This window comes from Nestor notabilis, unplaced genomic scaffold (assembly GCF_000696875.1).
Source record: "Nestor notabilis isolate BGI_N333 unplaced genomic scaffold, ASM69687v1 scaffold1356, whole genome shotgun sequence".
Lineage (NCBI taxonomy): Eukaryota > Metazoa > Chordata > Aves > Psittaciformes > Psittacidae > Nestor > Nestor notabilis.
In genome coordinates this window covers 11,611-25,112 of record NW_009933094.1, presented here as the reverse complement: position 1 = coordinate 25,112, position 13,502 = coordinate 11,611, and the positions used below count along the sequence as shown (strand labels likewise).

The 13,502-nt window shown below is 41.1% G+C and overlaps 1 protein-coding gene across 1 annotated transcript in view; it reads right to left on the bottom strand.

Annotated features, from left to right (window-relative positions):
• Positions 1–6,256: 6,256 nt before the first annotated feature.
• LOC104407406 (suppressor of tumorigenicity 7 protein homolog) overlaps positions 6,257–13,502 on the bottom strand; it is a gene marked incomplete at its 5' end in the record, with an annotated part of 14,380 nt that continues 7,134 nt past the window's right edge. Inside the window, 2 exons of the mRNA XM_010016686.1 lie at positions 6,257–6,578; positions 12,242–12,381. Of these exons, the coding sequence (XP_010014988.1) occupies positions 6,483–6,578; positions 12,242–12,381 (236 nt within the window). The remainder of the gene's footprint in view (positions 6,579–12,241; positions 12,382–13,502) is intronic.

Below are 13,502 nucleotides of genomic sequence, written 5' to 3'. Positions count from 1 at the left end.
GAATCTATTGACTTCAATGTTCTTTTAAATTTAATAAATCTATTAAATGTGTTCAAAATGATACTTTTTATTCAGATGGGAACTGCTAAACAAGATTTTCCCTGAATACTTTCTGTAAAGACTTATGCCTATGGTTAAGGGTGCACTGACCTTCAATGGAGACAGCTACAGGTTGTGCCAGGTCGATATGCTCGGCTGGGATCAGCATAAACAACAAATTGCTGGAAAGATCTGCAGGCTTGGGAGGCCTCACTGGGGAGGAGCTGGGTCAGAGAGAGGACCAGCTGCCTCGCCTCTCCTCAGAGCAGAGACCAACAAATGCACTAAGATGAAAGATGGGTTCTGTGCCAATCAGTCTAATAGGGCTCTGGAAAAGCACCAATGAAGAGCAGGGACAGGCAAGGTGATGAAAAAATACCATAGGAAAAGGAGGTTGAACGGGTGATAGAACATACCACAGCTGCAGGTAAGATTTCTGTATGAAAATGAAAAAGATTCGAGGAACTCTAGCAGGTACAAACAGTGCATGAAAACACAACATACAAGTAGCATACCATGGCAATAAAGTGAGCACTCTGGTTATGCTGTTTTTTAAAAAGGAATATTTAAAAGGAATAGGATTTTGCATTTAATGGTCTTGAGGGAGCAGTCATTTACATCTAGAAGGCTTTGGAAAATGTTTTTATCATTAAAATGGGTAAGTCATCTCCAGAAGGCACAGCTAGCGTTAAAAGATTAGGAGGATCTAGAAAGGTATTTATTTGGACAGTAAGATCATGTTTCAGCTACTGTATATGGCATTAATGCTTTGATCATGGCTAAAAGTAAGAATAATCACAGTATAAAACAACTGCTGGTGGGAACAGCCCTGTCAGTGTGTTAGCGTGCAGCGTGTGCAGTACACACAGAGCAGGTGTGTATATATGTAGACATTTATTTCAGTGGTTATACTGTTGGCCTCACTACTGCTGGCAATTCTGGCTCTGGGCTGGATAAGTAAAATTTCATACCTAGCTGTATTTAAAGGTGAGCTCCAAGAAGGCTTTTCATTAGGATTTCGTTATGAAATTAAATCCACATGTAGTTCGCAGCCTGAGCAATATCACACTTAAGCCTTAAAGAACTTAAACATAGTATAATAATTTTTGTAACTTTTTTTTGTGGCAAGTTTTTTGAAAGATTCGGGGACCCTTTGAGTAGTCTATAAATTCCACATGTAATAAAGCTGAAAATATATTAATATTCTGGGGAAAAAGGGAACTTGTTCTAGGCAGTTGAATCAAAGGTAATGAAATCAGATCTCTTGGTCAAGACACCAGAAAACAAACCCACCTGAATTCTGCAGTCTCAGGTAAAATGTTTTGTGGTCATTGTATTAAAGGCGGAACTTCTATTTCCCAGCATGTTCCTCCTCCTCCACGAAGTGTATCTTCTTGCTCCAAAAGTTGCCCTGGTCACAGGGGCCTGTGGTTCCTGAAGGTTGCTCTTTCCAGTAAGACAAGGCAGATGGTGGCATTGGGTCCTTCGGCCTTTTTGGTGTCCTTCCTGAGCAGACCCCTGCCCCATTTGGCTGCATGCCCTCAAAAGGTGCACACAGCAGGCTGAATGCTGTATTTCACACAAGTGCCATATTCATAAGATGCAGTGCAATGCTGCCACCAAACTCCCTTCACCAGAGCAAACCTAGGATATTTTGCAGCACAACAAACGTGTAACTGTTGAGCTGGCCAATTATTTGATTACTTTTTTTTCTTTCTGTATTTATTTATTTATCTAGTTTTTACAGAGCTCAAGGTAGACTTTTTACAACATTTCTGCTGCTTCTTCCATCAAGAAAAGTACTTTGGAGAGCTTTTGCTATTTCTTAGTGGGAAAAGATGCTGAGAGATATAAATATTGCTAGGAGAGGTACCTCCTTGACCTTCTGCTAACCAAACAAAGGAAAAAACGGGAAAAACCCTCCACAAACAGAAATCAGGCAATGCAAATGAAATAATCCTTTATTTTATCCTATGGAATAAATATACTCATGTACTTACTCATGAAGAGGAAGCAGCTGTCCCTAGGTAGACGCTTCAGTGTCAGAAAAACATTAGCTGATGCAAAAGGTTGTAGGATTATTTTTGTTTTAAATATGGAGTCCAATTTTCTTGAGGGAGTTCCCTTTAATTTGCTGCATGAAATCAGAATCTAGCAGTGCTCTGAAATGCTGCTATCCTGCCAAGCTGCTGGGATTGCTCCCTCCCCACTATTTTCTTCTTTAAAAAACTTTACCCTAAAAAGCCTGTTGAGCTGTTTTAGGAGAAATTGAATTTTCTTTTACCGCATGGAAAATGGGGAATGACTTTTAGGAATGGGGGTGTATGTTAGGGCATGTGTGTATTGTAGATCGAGAGATTGTTGTGTTGCTTTGTTTCCTGCAAAACTATCTAAACGCAATTTGTGCCTCTCACCCAGACCTCCCATCATGTGTAACCTTCTCTGCAGATCTGAATTAGAAATAAAACACTGCATTTCTGGTACGGTGCTGCACATCAGCTAAAAAGCATCCTACACTGAGCAAGCAGCTGGTGGTCCCTGCCTACAGGCTTCAAGCCCAGCCTCAGCTGGGTCTTAGCGTACGGTGGCAATGGGGAAATGAATGTTTTACTGGGGATTAGTGAAGATCTGGGGCTGAAGAGGGTGCTTTTGCCTGGAAAAAATAGCTCTTAATGCAGTACGGCAGCATGAAGCGTACTAAGGCTTGCTCATCTCCATGGATTTTATCTTGCACACTTAGGAAATGTTACAGTCTCAGTGTGCAGGGCCTGGCCACTTTTGAGGGCAGAGGTGGTTTTGTGGTCACGTGTAAGAGCCTGCAAGTTTCTCCTGCCATTTTGAATGACACAGATGCGCTTGTATTATTATCTGATGAACAGCAGCAGTTCATGGGCTTTGAACATGGGTTTGTGTTCTGGGTTTTTTTTGTACAACAGCTCATTTGCCTCATTAAATGTATGTGACTTCATAATGCACGATCTCTTGTGAGAAAGAAGCAAACACACATGAATCTGTGTACAACTGCTTCCCCTTTATTGTTCTGGGTGCCTCTCTGCTCCCTCAGTGGCAGGAACAGGCAGGAGCCCTGTGGGGAGCTGGGTGACATGTGGGGCTGGGGTTACCTTGCCCACTGTGCCTTAACTACAGTTGCTGAGTTCTCCAAGCCCTCTGTTCACACCAAATCACAGCAAAGAATGAACAGCGTTCCCCCAGGTGTAGCACTCAGCTCTCTCAGAGTGGCTCTCACCTTGGAGCAGCTGTAAATTCACCCAGTGGGAGGCCAGAAGGTGGCCAGCTTGACCTACCTGACACTCCTGGGAGCCTCTCTTCTTTTGTTCCATGAAGGCTACAGTGTAAAGAGATAGTGTGAGTCCAAAATTGTATTAGGTTGTCTTCAGAGAAAAAACCAGGAACTGTTAAAATTTGGAGTTAAAAAGCCTCCTTTGCCTTCCCCCTCCCCTCCTCAAATCTGCAGACTGAAGATTCGGATGTATTATTATCTATTCCAGATTTCCAGAAGGCTCATCTCCACACTGAGGCAGAGGTTTTCCATCATTATAATCACAGGCTGTGCTTGCCTTTTGATCTAAGCTATGCTGAACTTCACAGGAAACATGTCAGGGGCAGAAAAGCCTAAGGCAATAAACTCTGCTTGATGAAAAAGAAAATCCTTCTGTCTGACTTTTCTAGTCTCCCAGATTCCTAGAATTATAATTAAAGCTAAAAAGGTATTTTCTAGATTAAATCCATGGCTCATTACTGCTTATAAGGGAGATGCATACTGGAAACAGTAGAAATGGGATTGCATAGAAGTACTGGAACTGTTCAGCCTGGAGAAGAGAAGGCTGTGTGGAGACCTCATAGCAGCCTTTTAATACCTAAAAAGGGCCTACAAGGATGCTGGAGGTGGACTCTTCATCAGGACTGTACAATAGGACAAGGGGTAATGGGTTTGAACTCAAACAGGGGAAGTTCAGGTTAGATATAAGGAAGAAGGTCTTCACAGTGAGGGTGGTGAGGCACTGGAACAGGTTGCCCAGAGAAGTGGTAAATGCTCTATCTCTGGTAGTGTTCAAGGCCAGGATGGACAGAGCCTTGGGCAACATGGTCTAGTGTGAGGCATCCCTGGTAATGGCAGGGAGGTTGGAACTAGGTGATCTTAAGGTCTTTTCCAACGCTAACCATTCTATTTGTGATTTCCTGACAGTTCCCCATAGTTCAATGGAGAGATCTGATTCTTCCAGGAGTTCACCATTCCTTTTTATCAGATTATTACAGATTGTAATTTCCACACAGATCATAATTTGCATTTTCTGTTCTTCTAACAGAAGGCCAAACTGCTACCTTAGTTGCTGACAAACATGGACATTTGTATATAGCTAGATAAACACTGGTAATGCAAACACATTTCCGTATCAGGACTGTTAATCACAGCAATTTGTTCTTTGAAATGTAGGGTATACATATAAATGAACTTGGAAACGTTTTTAGGTGGCTGGGAAATAAGTGACACAAAGCAGTGCAGGATGACAAGACCTGACTTTCTGATTTTCACCAACCTTAATTCTGAAAGCACCTTTTTGAGGCAAAACAATGGACATGATTTTCCCTAGTTCTACAGCTGGAGACACACAGGAGTACCTCCTGCATAGGTGTTCTCTGTGCCTGTTGTACCAATTCAGATTCAAGGCCAAGAACACAAGTATCAGCCCATTCCACACTCCCATGTGCTGTCCACTAGCAATCCACTGCCTCTAATCTTACACCACATCCCACATTAAATGTGAGCTGTACTAATTTCAACATTACAGTGATTTTTATTTTTTGTTTTTAGGAATAATGGCCAGAGATGAAAAACCTGTATGGAAACCCCCAATAGTGACGTACCTCACTGGTTTTAACATTCAGCTGCAGGGCTCTCTGATCTTCAATGTCCTCAATCAGGTCTCGCTCTTACCACTGACTTCTCCTGGTGGGGGGCTGCCTTGTTTCCTCACAGCATAGCAGTCATGCTTTAATGTACTACTAGTGCTCACTTGGAAAAATTTTTTTTTCAATGTAGAGTAGTGTATCTGTGATCAAGAGGGCAAAAAGTAATGTAATGCACCTCCTCTTGTGAAGAAACACTTTCTGTTTATACCAACTCTGTAATGGGAGTTTTGTCTTTGCTCACACATTTCCTCATTGAAAACCAAACATCTCCTGGTGATGACAGTCCCTCAAGCTGGTCCGCCTAGTTAGAAGAACAGCTAAGTTCTTCTAAGTCTAGCAAAGTTAAAGGGGCATTTTTGATCTGCTGCACTGGGTTTATGCTTCCTTATCTGGGAGAGGAGTGGAAAAAAATCCTTGTGGCGTCCGTAAGGTGCACTTTCAATTCATGGCAGATAGGACTACTTGCTTTAACTTCCAGATCAAATTCTTGATCTTAGAATTGGCCTTGTGCATTAGCAAAAGTGTCTGTGGGACGTTTCCATCTCCGGTGGGTTAAGTTATAAATGAATACTTACACTAAACCTCTCACAGCACAAGGATAAGATTTCCTGAGGTAGCCATTAATGATGACCTATCTATGAATTGTGCATGAACTAACACTAAGTTTGCTAATGAGCTTCTGGTCTCAAGCAACAGTTTATAATGCTGGCGTTTAATCTGTACAGGAGGATGCACTTGCTTTTTCATACTTGAAAAATACTAGTAATGCGATAAAAACTCAGCAGTAAATACATAAGAGCACAAATGCAATGATCACACGCAACAAGTAGATTTGTCTCTAGTTCTCTGCCATTACTTATGCTTTGTTCTGTAGACAGCAAATCATGGAGCTTCTGGAGGTACCTGAAGTAACAGTGGTGTGAGGAAAATCTGCCAAGTATGTGGACTTTCTGAAAATTCAAACTGACCTCTGTGCAGGGATGGGAGTCAGAAGCCCAGTGTGCCATCCAAACTGCCTGAGGAGCCTAAAGCTGCTTTCAGCAAGAGCTTTAACTGTCTAGAAGCCTCATCTAGACTGCCTGTAGCAGTGAGGGCTTCACCCTGGTTGAACTCTGTAAGAAAAGGCAGTGATAGCATTGCTTAATTGTAAAGTTATTAGTGTTTTTTCATTAACTGAATGGAAAGCCAAGCTGTAGCTGTGGTGAAGCAGATACACCACACGTTTTTTTAAGAACACAAAGTACAATCCAAGCTTTGAAGAAGATGCCAACAGACAGCAATGCTGCAATACACAAAAGTTTATTTTTAAGTTTTTCTTTTCTGAAGGCAAAATATAATAGAACCTAACATCAATGTATTTTGTACAACAAAACAGTTTTTATATGAGAACAGACAATCCATGAAGAGTTTTTAAGTCTTAGAACTGCTTCCCTTTTTTATCATGCTTTCTTGTGGTCGACAAAACGTTGGCACAGAAGATGCCATAGCAGTCAGTCAGCAGGCGTGCTCCCTCAGATCCTCGTCAGCTGGTGCCACAGGCTGGAGGGCAGGATACTTTCTACTTTTTCCATCACAAAATTTAGAGGGGCAAAGAGGGTGCTGAGGAACTGCAAAGAAATCAGGTAACAGTCAGATCAAAATCCAGGAGACAATACACCTCAAGAGAGAGCTGTCCAATAAGACAAGAAATTCTTGCTGTGTTATTCTGTAAACTCCTCCAGCATGATAAAAATTATACAATGCATGTAGAAAGACTTTCTGCCAAATTCTGAGCCTTGCACACATACAGATAGCTGGATTTTGCAGCAAAGAAAGCAAGAGCCCCATTTTTATGAAGATCAAAATGATGAACTAAAGAAGTTTTCACATATCTCATATCCTAGGGTCAAGCTCATACTGAAGCCATAAAAGCTCAAACCAAAACCTACTGAAGGGAAAAGAGAAGCTTTTTCATAATGGCAGAGTCTGCCAGACCACCTCTCAGAGACAAAAAGTGTGTCTTTAGATTCAGGTTTCAAGTGGTTCAGGGTTACGTATAGATCTGCTATATATACCGCAGCATCACTAACTGGAATTTATTTTAACATCCCCCCTCTAGGACAGAACACAGTTGGCAATGGTGAAAGAGGTTTCAATATATTCTTAGGACAGGCATGTGTGACAAAGATCAAGTGAATAGGAACCATCCTATCACAGGAAAAACACTGCCAGCTACACATCTCAGAACTCAGTACTCGAAGTGCTCCCAGGATTTTGGGAAATGCATATTAATTGTGCTTTACATTAATTGCAATTCAGCTGTACACATTACATACAGCTATGCTGGAGCCCTATACAGGTACAAGAGAGTATAGGAACATACAAAGTCAGCCACCTCGATACTGTGAACCCTGTGGCTTCTAAACATTTAGGCTGATGTGACTTTGCTAAAAATAAACAATTCTCTTTGGAACTAATTGGCAAAGAGCTGCAAGAGGTTTGTGTTTCAGTTACTGCTCTGCAGTCAGCACGAAACATGTAAACTCCACTTACTGCACCTATGTGTATATGAACTCTGCTTGGTAGGTCTAGTAAAAGAAAATCTAGTGCTGCATGTGTTCTCTTTTTGCCCAGAAGAACTCTTTCTCCTGACAAACGAGAGCATCAGACTTTAAATCCCTTACATCCCTTTTCATGGTCTGAATTTGTTCCATATTATCTTTACACACATGAAGGATGCAGACATGGGGGTCTGGTTCCTCTGTAGTCACTGAAGAGAACTAAGCACTTCCAGAGAGTAACTAAACCCTTGTCAGGACCAGAACTGCCCTTTGAAATGGTCTTTTTCCTCTCTGCCCCCAGCTGCAGATGGAGCCGAAGTGGTTGGTCTTTGTCTTCTCCTGTAAAGCGAGGAGGAGTGCTGCACAGTGCAGGGTGCTGGCCTGTCTCCGCACACTCCACAGCTGCTAGCACAGCTCCCGACACAGCTCTGGCCTATGCCAGTTAGTCTCTCTTCTACAAAGACCAGGCAGAGTTTGGGGATAGCACAGGGCAAGGGACAGTTCTCAGCAGCCAGCGAGGACAGGGCCATCCTGCCTCCGAAGGTAAGTTAGAGGTGCAGACGTGAACCGTGATGTGTCACTTGCCTTTGGGGCCATAGAACACAGACTAGCAACTTAATACAGACATGTCCTTGGTCTCTAACTTCGCCTTTGAAGTATCTGAAGTATGAAAAATTCAAAAATTGTTACAGGTCTTTGTGCTTCTGAAACACAGGCATGTATGTCGAATGTATTTAAAATGTTTCAAAACTGCAATATCCAACAGCCAGAGATTATAACCATTTCAAGGTATGAAGCAAGAAAACATCTGCAAACAGTTTCACCGTTCACCAAAATGGGCTCTCTGCAGAATTTAACTGTGAAAACATATGATGTTGACGATGTGTATGCATTTTAAAGGCAATAGTAAGCATTCAAATTCTTTTTACCTCTTGGACATGTTTGCATAGAATACAGCCACTACATGATGGACAACTTGTGCATCAGAGTAAAACCGGGTAACACTGTCACTGGTAATGAGGTTTTGTCATAAGCACAGGTTGAAGAAAAATCTTCTAACTGAAGCTGAACAAGAGTATTTGAGTTGTAGTGCTAAAGGTCAAGCTGTGTAACATGAATTGTAGCTGAATTAATATAACACTGACTTACCAAATCTCAGAGTTTGTCATTACTATTTCAAGTGGCTTAGCCCAAGTAGAAGCATTCCCTCTGGTTAAGCTGTGAACAGTTTAAATAAATACGTCCTTTTAATTTTGCCAAATGCAAAAAGCTCACTAGAGGATATTTTCTACTCTTCTAGTAGCACTTTATCTGTGTGGTAAGCTTGCACCATCACATCTACTTGGATACAACTCAGTTTTGTAACCAGTGCAAATTACATACTTGTTAAATTAATAAAACAAGAGTAAGTTGCTTGACAGTAAGTTTTATTGCAATTCATAGGAATTTTGTTGCTGAAACAGTTGACTGTATCCTGTAACAAACTCAGCAAAGTTTCTGTGGCTTAAAACAAGCCGAGTTTTTCTTCACTTGGAAAATTAGTTGGTGTACAAAATACATTTAAATTCATGGATACCAAAGCCTGGCTTCACTGAAGTCCAATCAAAATGTTTGCTGACAGCAAGAGGTTCAGGATGGCACCTACTCTCTTCTACAAGCCCATGTAAACAACATCTGTGCTGGGGCTGTCCAGCACTTGGAAATCTCCTGGTGTTCCTGTCCTCAGACACCACTGGCAGCTTGTTTGCCACACAGCAGCACTCAGGAGGGTTCAGTCTGCATGGTATGGGTTTTTTTTTCTTTCCTTTTGCCACCATGTTGGTTGGTGTTTGCACAGAGGAACTGACTATTTATTGCTCAGATTGGATCTACGTGTTCCCTGCCTCAGTACCTGTAGAGATCCAAGCAGATGAAATATCTCTCTGGGCAAACCTGCTTTCTGAACTGAGGTCTCATCTACCATATGTGAAATACTGAAACAGATAACATCAGTGATCTCAGACAAACAAAGGAATCAAATCAGAGAAAAATTACTTTCTTAAGTTTCACTCATTTCAAAAATTTAACTAGTCACTACACTTTTAGACATGATTGTTGTCTTGAAATGCCTTTGGCTGCTGCATCCAGTGGAGGAACACAGGGCCGTAAGGGACTGTCACAGGCCATCTTTGGCAGTGCCTCACATGGAGGAGGTCCTCAGCACTCAAGGGCTTTTTCTGCTTTGAAGAACCCAGTGTCTGGGTTAATGGGCTATGGAAAAGGGTCAAGAAGTCACCTGGAGGTCAGGTCAAAGGCAGTTCCCAAATCCCGATCATGCTAACCCACTCAGGTTTTGTGAAGTATGTTAAGTATCAACTTGCAGTAACATAACCCTGGGCCATGATGGCGATATTACATCTGTGCAATGCTTTTGGGATTGGCAGGCATAAAAGAAGGAATAATTTTTACCTATTAAAATTAAAGCATATGTGCACAGTTTCACAATGTAATCTACCACATCACAATGACCACCAACCATACCAGCATAGGTAATCCAATGCACATAACCACAGCAACAGTCAGCACATTCATCTTTTAGCTATTTAGGAAACTAGTTATTTATTAAATTATCTTCCCTAAAACTGAAAGGGACTGGCTGACCTCTCCTCTTCTGTTCTGATACAGCTGCACTTCAAAGAGATGTCTGCCATGATTTTCTTCCATCTCATACACCTGGGCCATTTTTCCCAGAAAAGTCAACAAAATGAGCCTTCTGAAGCAAAGTTGGTCTATGACATACTAAATGAATGTCACAGGCTTAAATTCTGTCCTTCCTGTGTACAACAGAAACTCAGCTGCTCCATTTAGTGGAGCTCCATTTATGAGGATTAAGATACAGCTAAAACAAGTCATAATACCTGTTAACTGACATGCTAACTGCATCCATACAGGTTCAGAGATCTTGCGTAACCTTGCCAACTTTATGCACTCAACGCAGCCCACATTTCAACTATATTTGTCTGCGCTTATTTTACTAACTAGGAGCTTCACCTGCTCCAATATGCAGAACTTAATAACCATGCACAGCATCCTGAGGTATCTGTTCTAATTAACACCAATGGCAACTGCACTGACACAGCAGGGAAACAGATCCTTCTGGTCTGACTCTACTCCCCAAATGGCTTTGGAACCTGCAAGTTCCAAATCACACAGAGACAACTACTAATGCACCAGCAGTCCAGCTTCTGATATCTCTGACTGCACTCAGCAACCAAAGCCAGGTGAGTTAAGCCCATGAAAACATGCTACTGATTTTATCAAATTCCAGTAGCTCACTGCCTGTAGCAGGAGCACCAAGTACAATTTCTCATCATGCTGCCAGCTTGAGATATATTCTTTGTTCAGGATACGAGGCTGACAAGCACATGAACAAGGCTAACAGGGACAGATTTGGGGCCAGTATCAGAGAACTGCAGAGTACACTGAAAGAGCCCTCAAACAAGGGTCATGTATTTCAACAACTTCAGGAAAAAAAACATTAAAAAAGCTTTAGGAATAAGTTTAAGATCATATGCCTGAGTTACACTTACTGTCCCCAAAACACCTACAATATACACTAAAACAAGAGAAAGTAGTAATATTTCAGATACATTTCAGCATTTTTTGCTGATAGAAGTGGTATCTTTTGGTTGGTGGTATCTAAACTTATTTCCTGCCTTTTAGAGTTAATGAAAGAAAACGCTTGACGTGAGAACTTGTTGCTGTGCCAGACCTTTATTGCTCACAAGTCTGTGTGGTAGAAGACCTAGTTCACTAGGTTGTCTCTTGCCATTTGCAAAGGATTTTGAGAAAATACAATCTGGAATTTGGCGAATCCTTTCAGCCTTGCCTCCTGCACCCTGTTTCCTATGCTTCCCAAACCAAAAGACTTTAAATACCCAAGAAGCTATTTTGTAAACACAAGATCTACAAGAGACATGAATATATTTGAGATAATATATTACAACAGAGCATATTCAGTATTTCTTGGAGAAGCAGACAGGAGTTTTTATTATCCTAGAACTTTTCTGCAAGTGGATTTTTCATTCCCTAGCACACTGGAGCAGTGATGTTCTTGGTTTTGCAAAGAAAAAAAAATGTTTCAGCGTAATTCATGACACCTCCCCTTCATCCTCCAACATTTATTACTCTTTCGTGGACTAAAAAAGAAGAATTGGCAGAGGCTTCCCTGGATGTAATTAAGAAAAGTTATGAGGGAAATATTGAGACTACTTCTTTCATGGCCTTGTGGGGAAAGAACACAGAAATTTGTCCTGGTTAACAGTATACTCTCTTTGTGTTCATACTAAGAGTTCCTATTGCACTGGAAAGCACGGCACAGTCATTATGGCTCTACACAAAATAAAAGGGGTTCTGCAAACCATTATTATTTATTTTATTGGATTATGTATGAAAATACAGATATTCCCTTCTCAAGGGAATTCCCTTCCCTCACCAAGTCTTTTTTGGCAAAATCACAAGGGATCTGCCCTAACAAAAGAGCCATATAAACCAGAGAAGACAGACAGTAGTGTATTTTACTGATTAGCTCCCTTAACAATTGTTCAAATGTCCCCCTGCTTAGACATCTCTCGATGTTTTATTTGTACTACTGAATATGCAGGTATTTAATAACCAGCACTATTCAGCTCAGCTCTTCCTGCATCTGTGTCTTTATTTACCAGAAGAGAGCAGCAGCAGAGAATACTCACAGCTTTTGCGAAGACCCCCATAAGCTCTGGGAACTGATGCGTCAGGAGGGCTAGCATAGCTGTGAAAGAACATAGTCCAGCGGTGAAGAGGATGAAGAAGGGAAGCTCCTTCTTGGGGTAAACTGAAACTTCATGAAATGCTGTAGAAAAAAAGATGGGAAGGAGAATGCACTCTAAGTTACGATCCAAGCAAAAACCTAAACAAAACCAAACCAACATTCTTATGTGGTTTAAACAGCCAGAGACACCCAAAGATGCTTTTGAAGGCAGAAATACCTAGAAAGTTTGAAACACCAAAGGCCAACATTATTGTTGTGTCAGTCACTCACTGCCAAATAATTCTCATCTAAAGATTGTACTTCTGGCTTATTCTGGTCCTACATACACATTACTTTTGCCTTCCTTGTGTCAGCAACTATGAACCCACAAATAAAATAACAGGTTTTTAATGCAGGTCATTGACTAGCCACATGTTTGCTAATGCTGATACACAGATTGCACAGAAACATACACCTGGGAGCAGCAGTGAGACCAAGCTTGCAGAAGCATTATCAGTTTAAGCAGTGTGTAAGACTACAGTCTTTGCAACAGTAAATTCTGAGGGTTTAATACACAGAACCAAGAAAAGGTAACTTAAAAGTAGGACATATAAACAAATAACTCTAAATTCAGATTTCCAGAATTATCTGGACATCTGTATATGTAATACAACAATTTTTTTAAAGTGTTAAAACCTGGAATTTAAATTAATAGTTTTTTTTTTAAGGTGTTTGTTAGTCTACACTGAAAGGAATTTCCTTGACTCTGGTACGATAAATAGCTCACTGGGCTTTCGAGAAAACAGCACTGAGAAAGCTAAAAGGGTCAGAAGAGGATAATGAGCATTTTACTGGAAGAATATATATCCCTTTAGCTTCTATGGGAGCTCAGATTCAAGGTGAAAATTTGGCTGGGTTGACAAAAGGTCTGGTTGACTCTTACCTGTCTGCTTCACTCATTCAGTCCATAGTTTGGAGCTACAGTCATGATAAATGCAAACATTTTTTCTCCTACAGGCTTCCCATATACTCAAATCCTACGACTATGCATACACACAAAACATTACTCTTCCATTTTGCCTACTTTCTTTGCCTCAGTGACCAGCTCTCATCTCACTATACTTGCAGACAACATAAGCACAGATTAATCCAGCAACATGGCAGGATAATATTTGTGACTGCATTCATCCAGAGTAGAGTAGTTTCCAAAACTAACAGCAGGA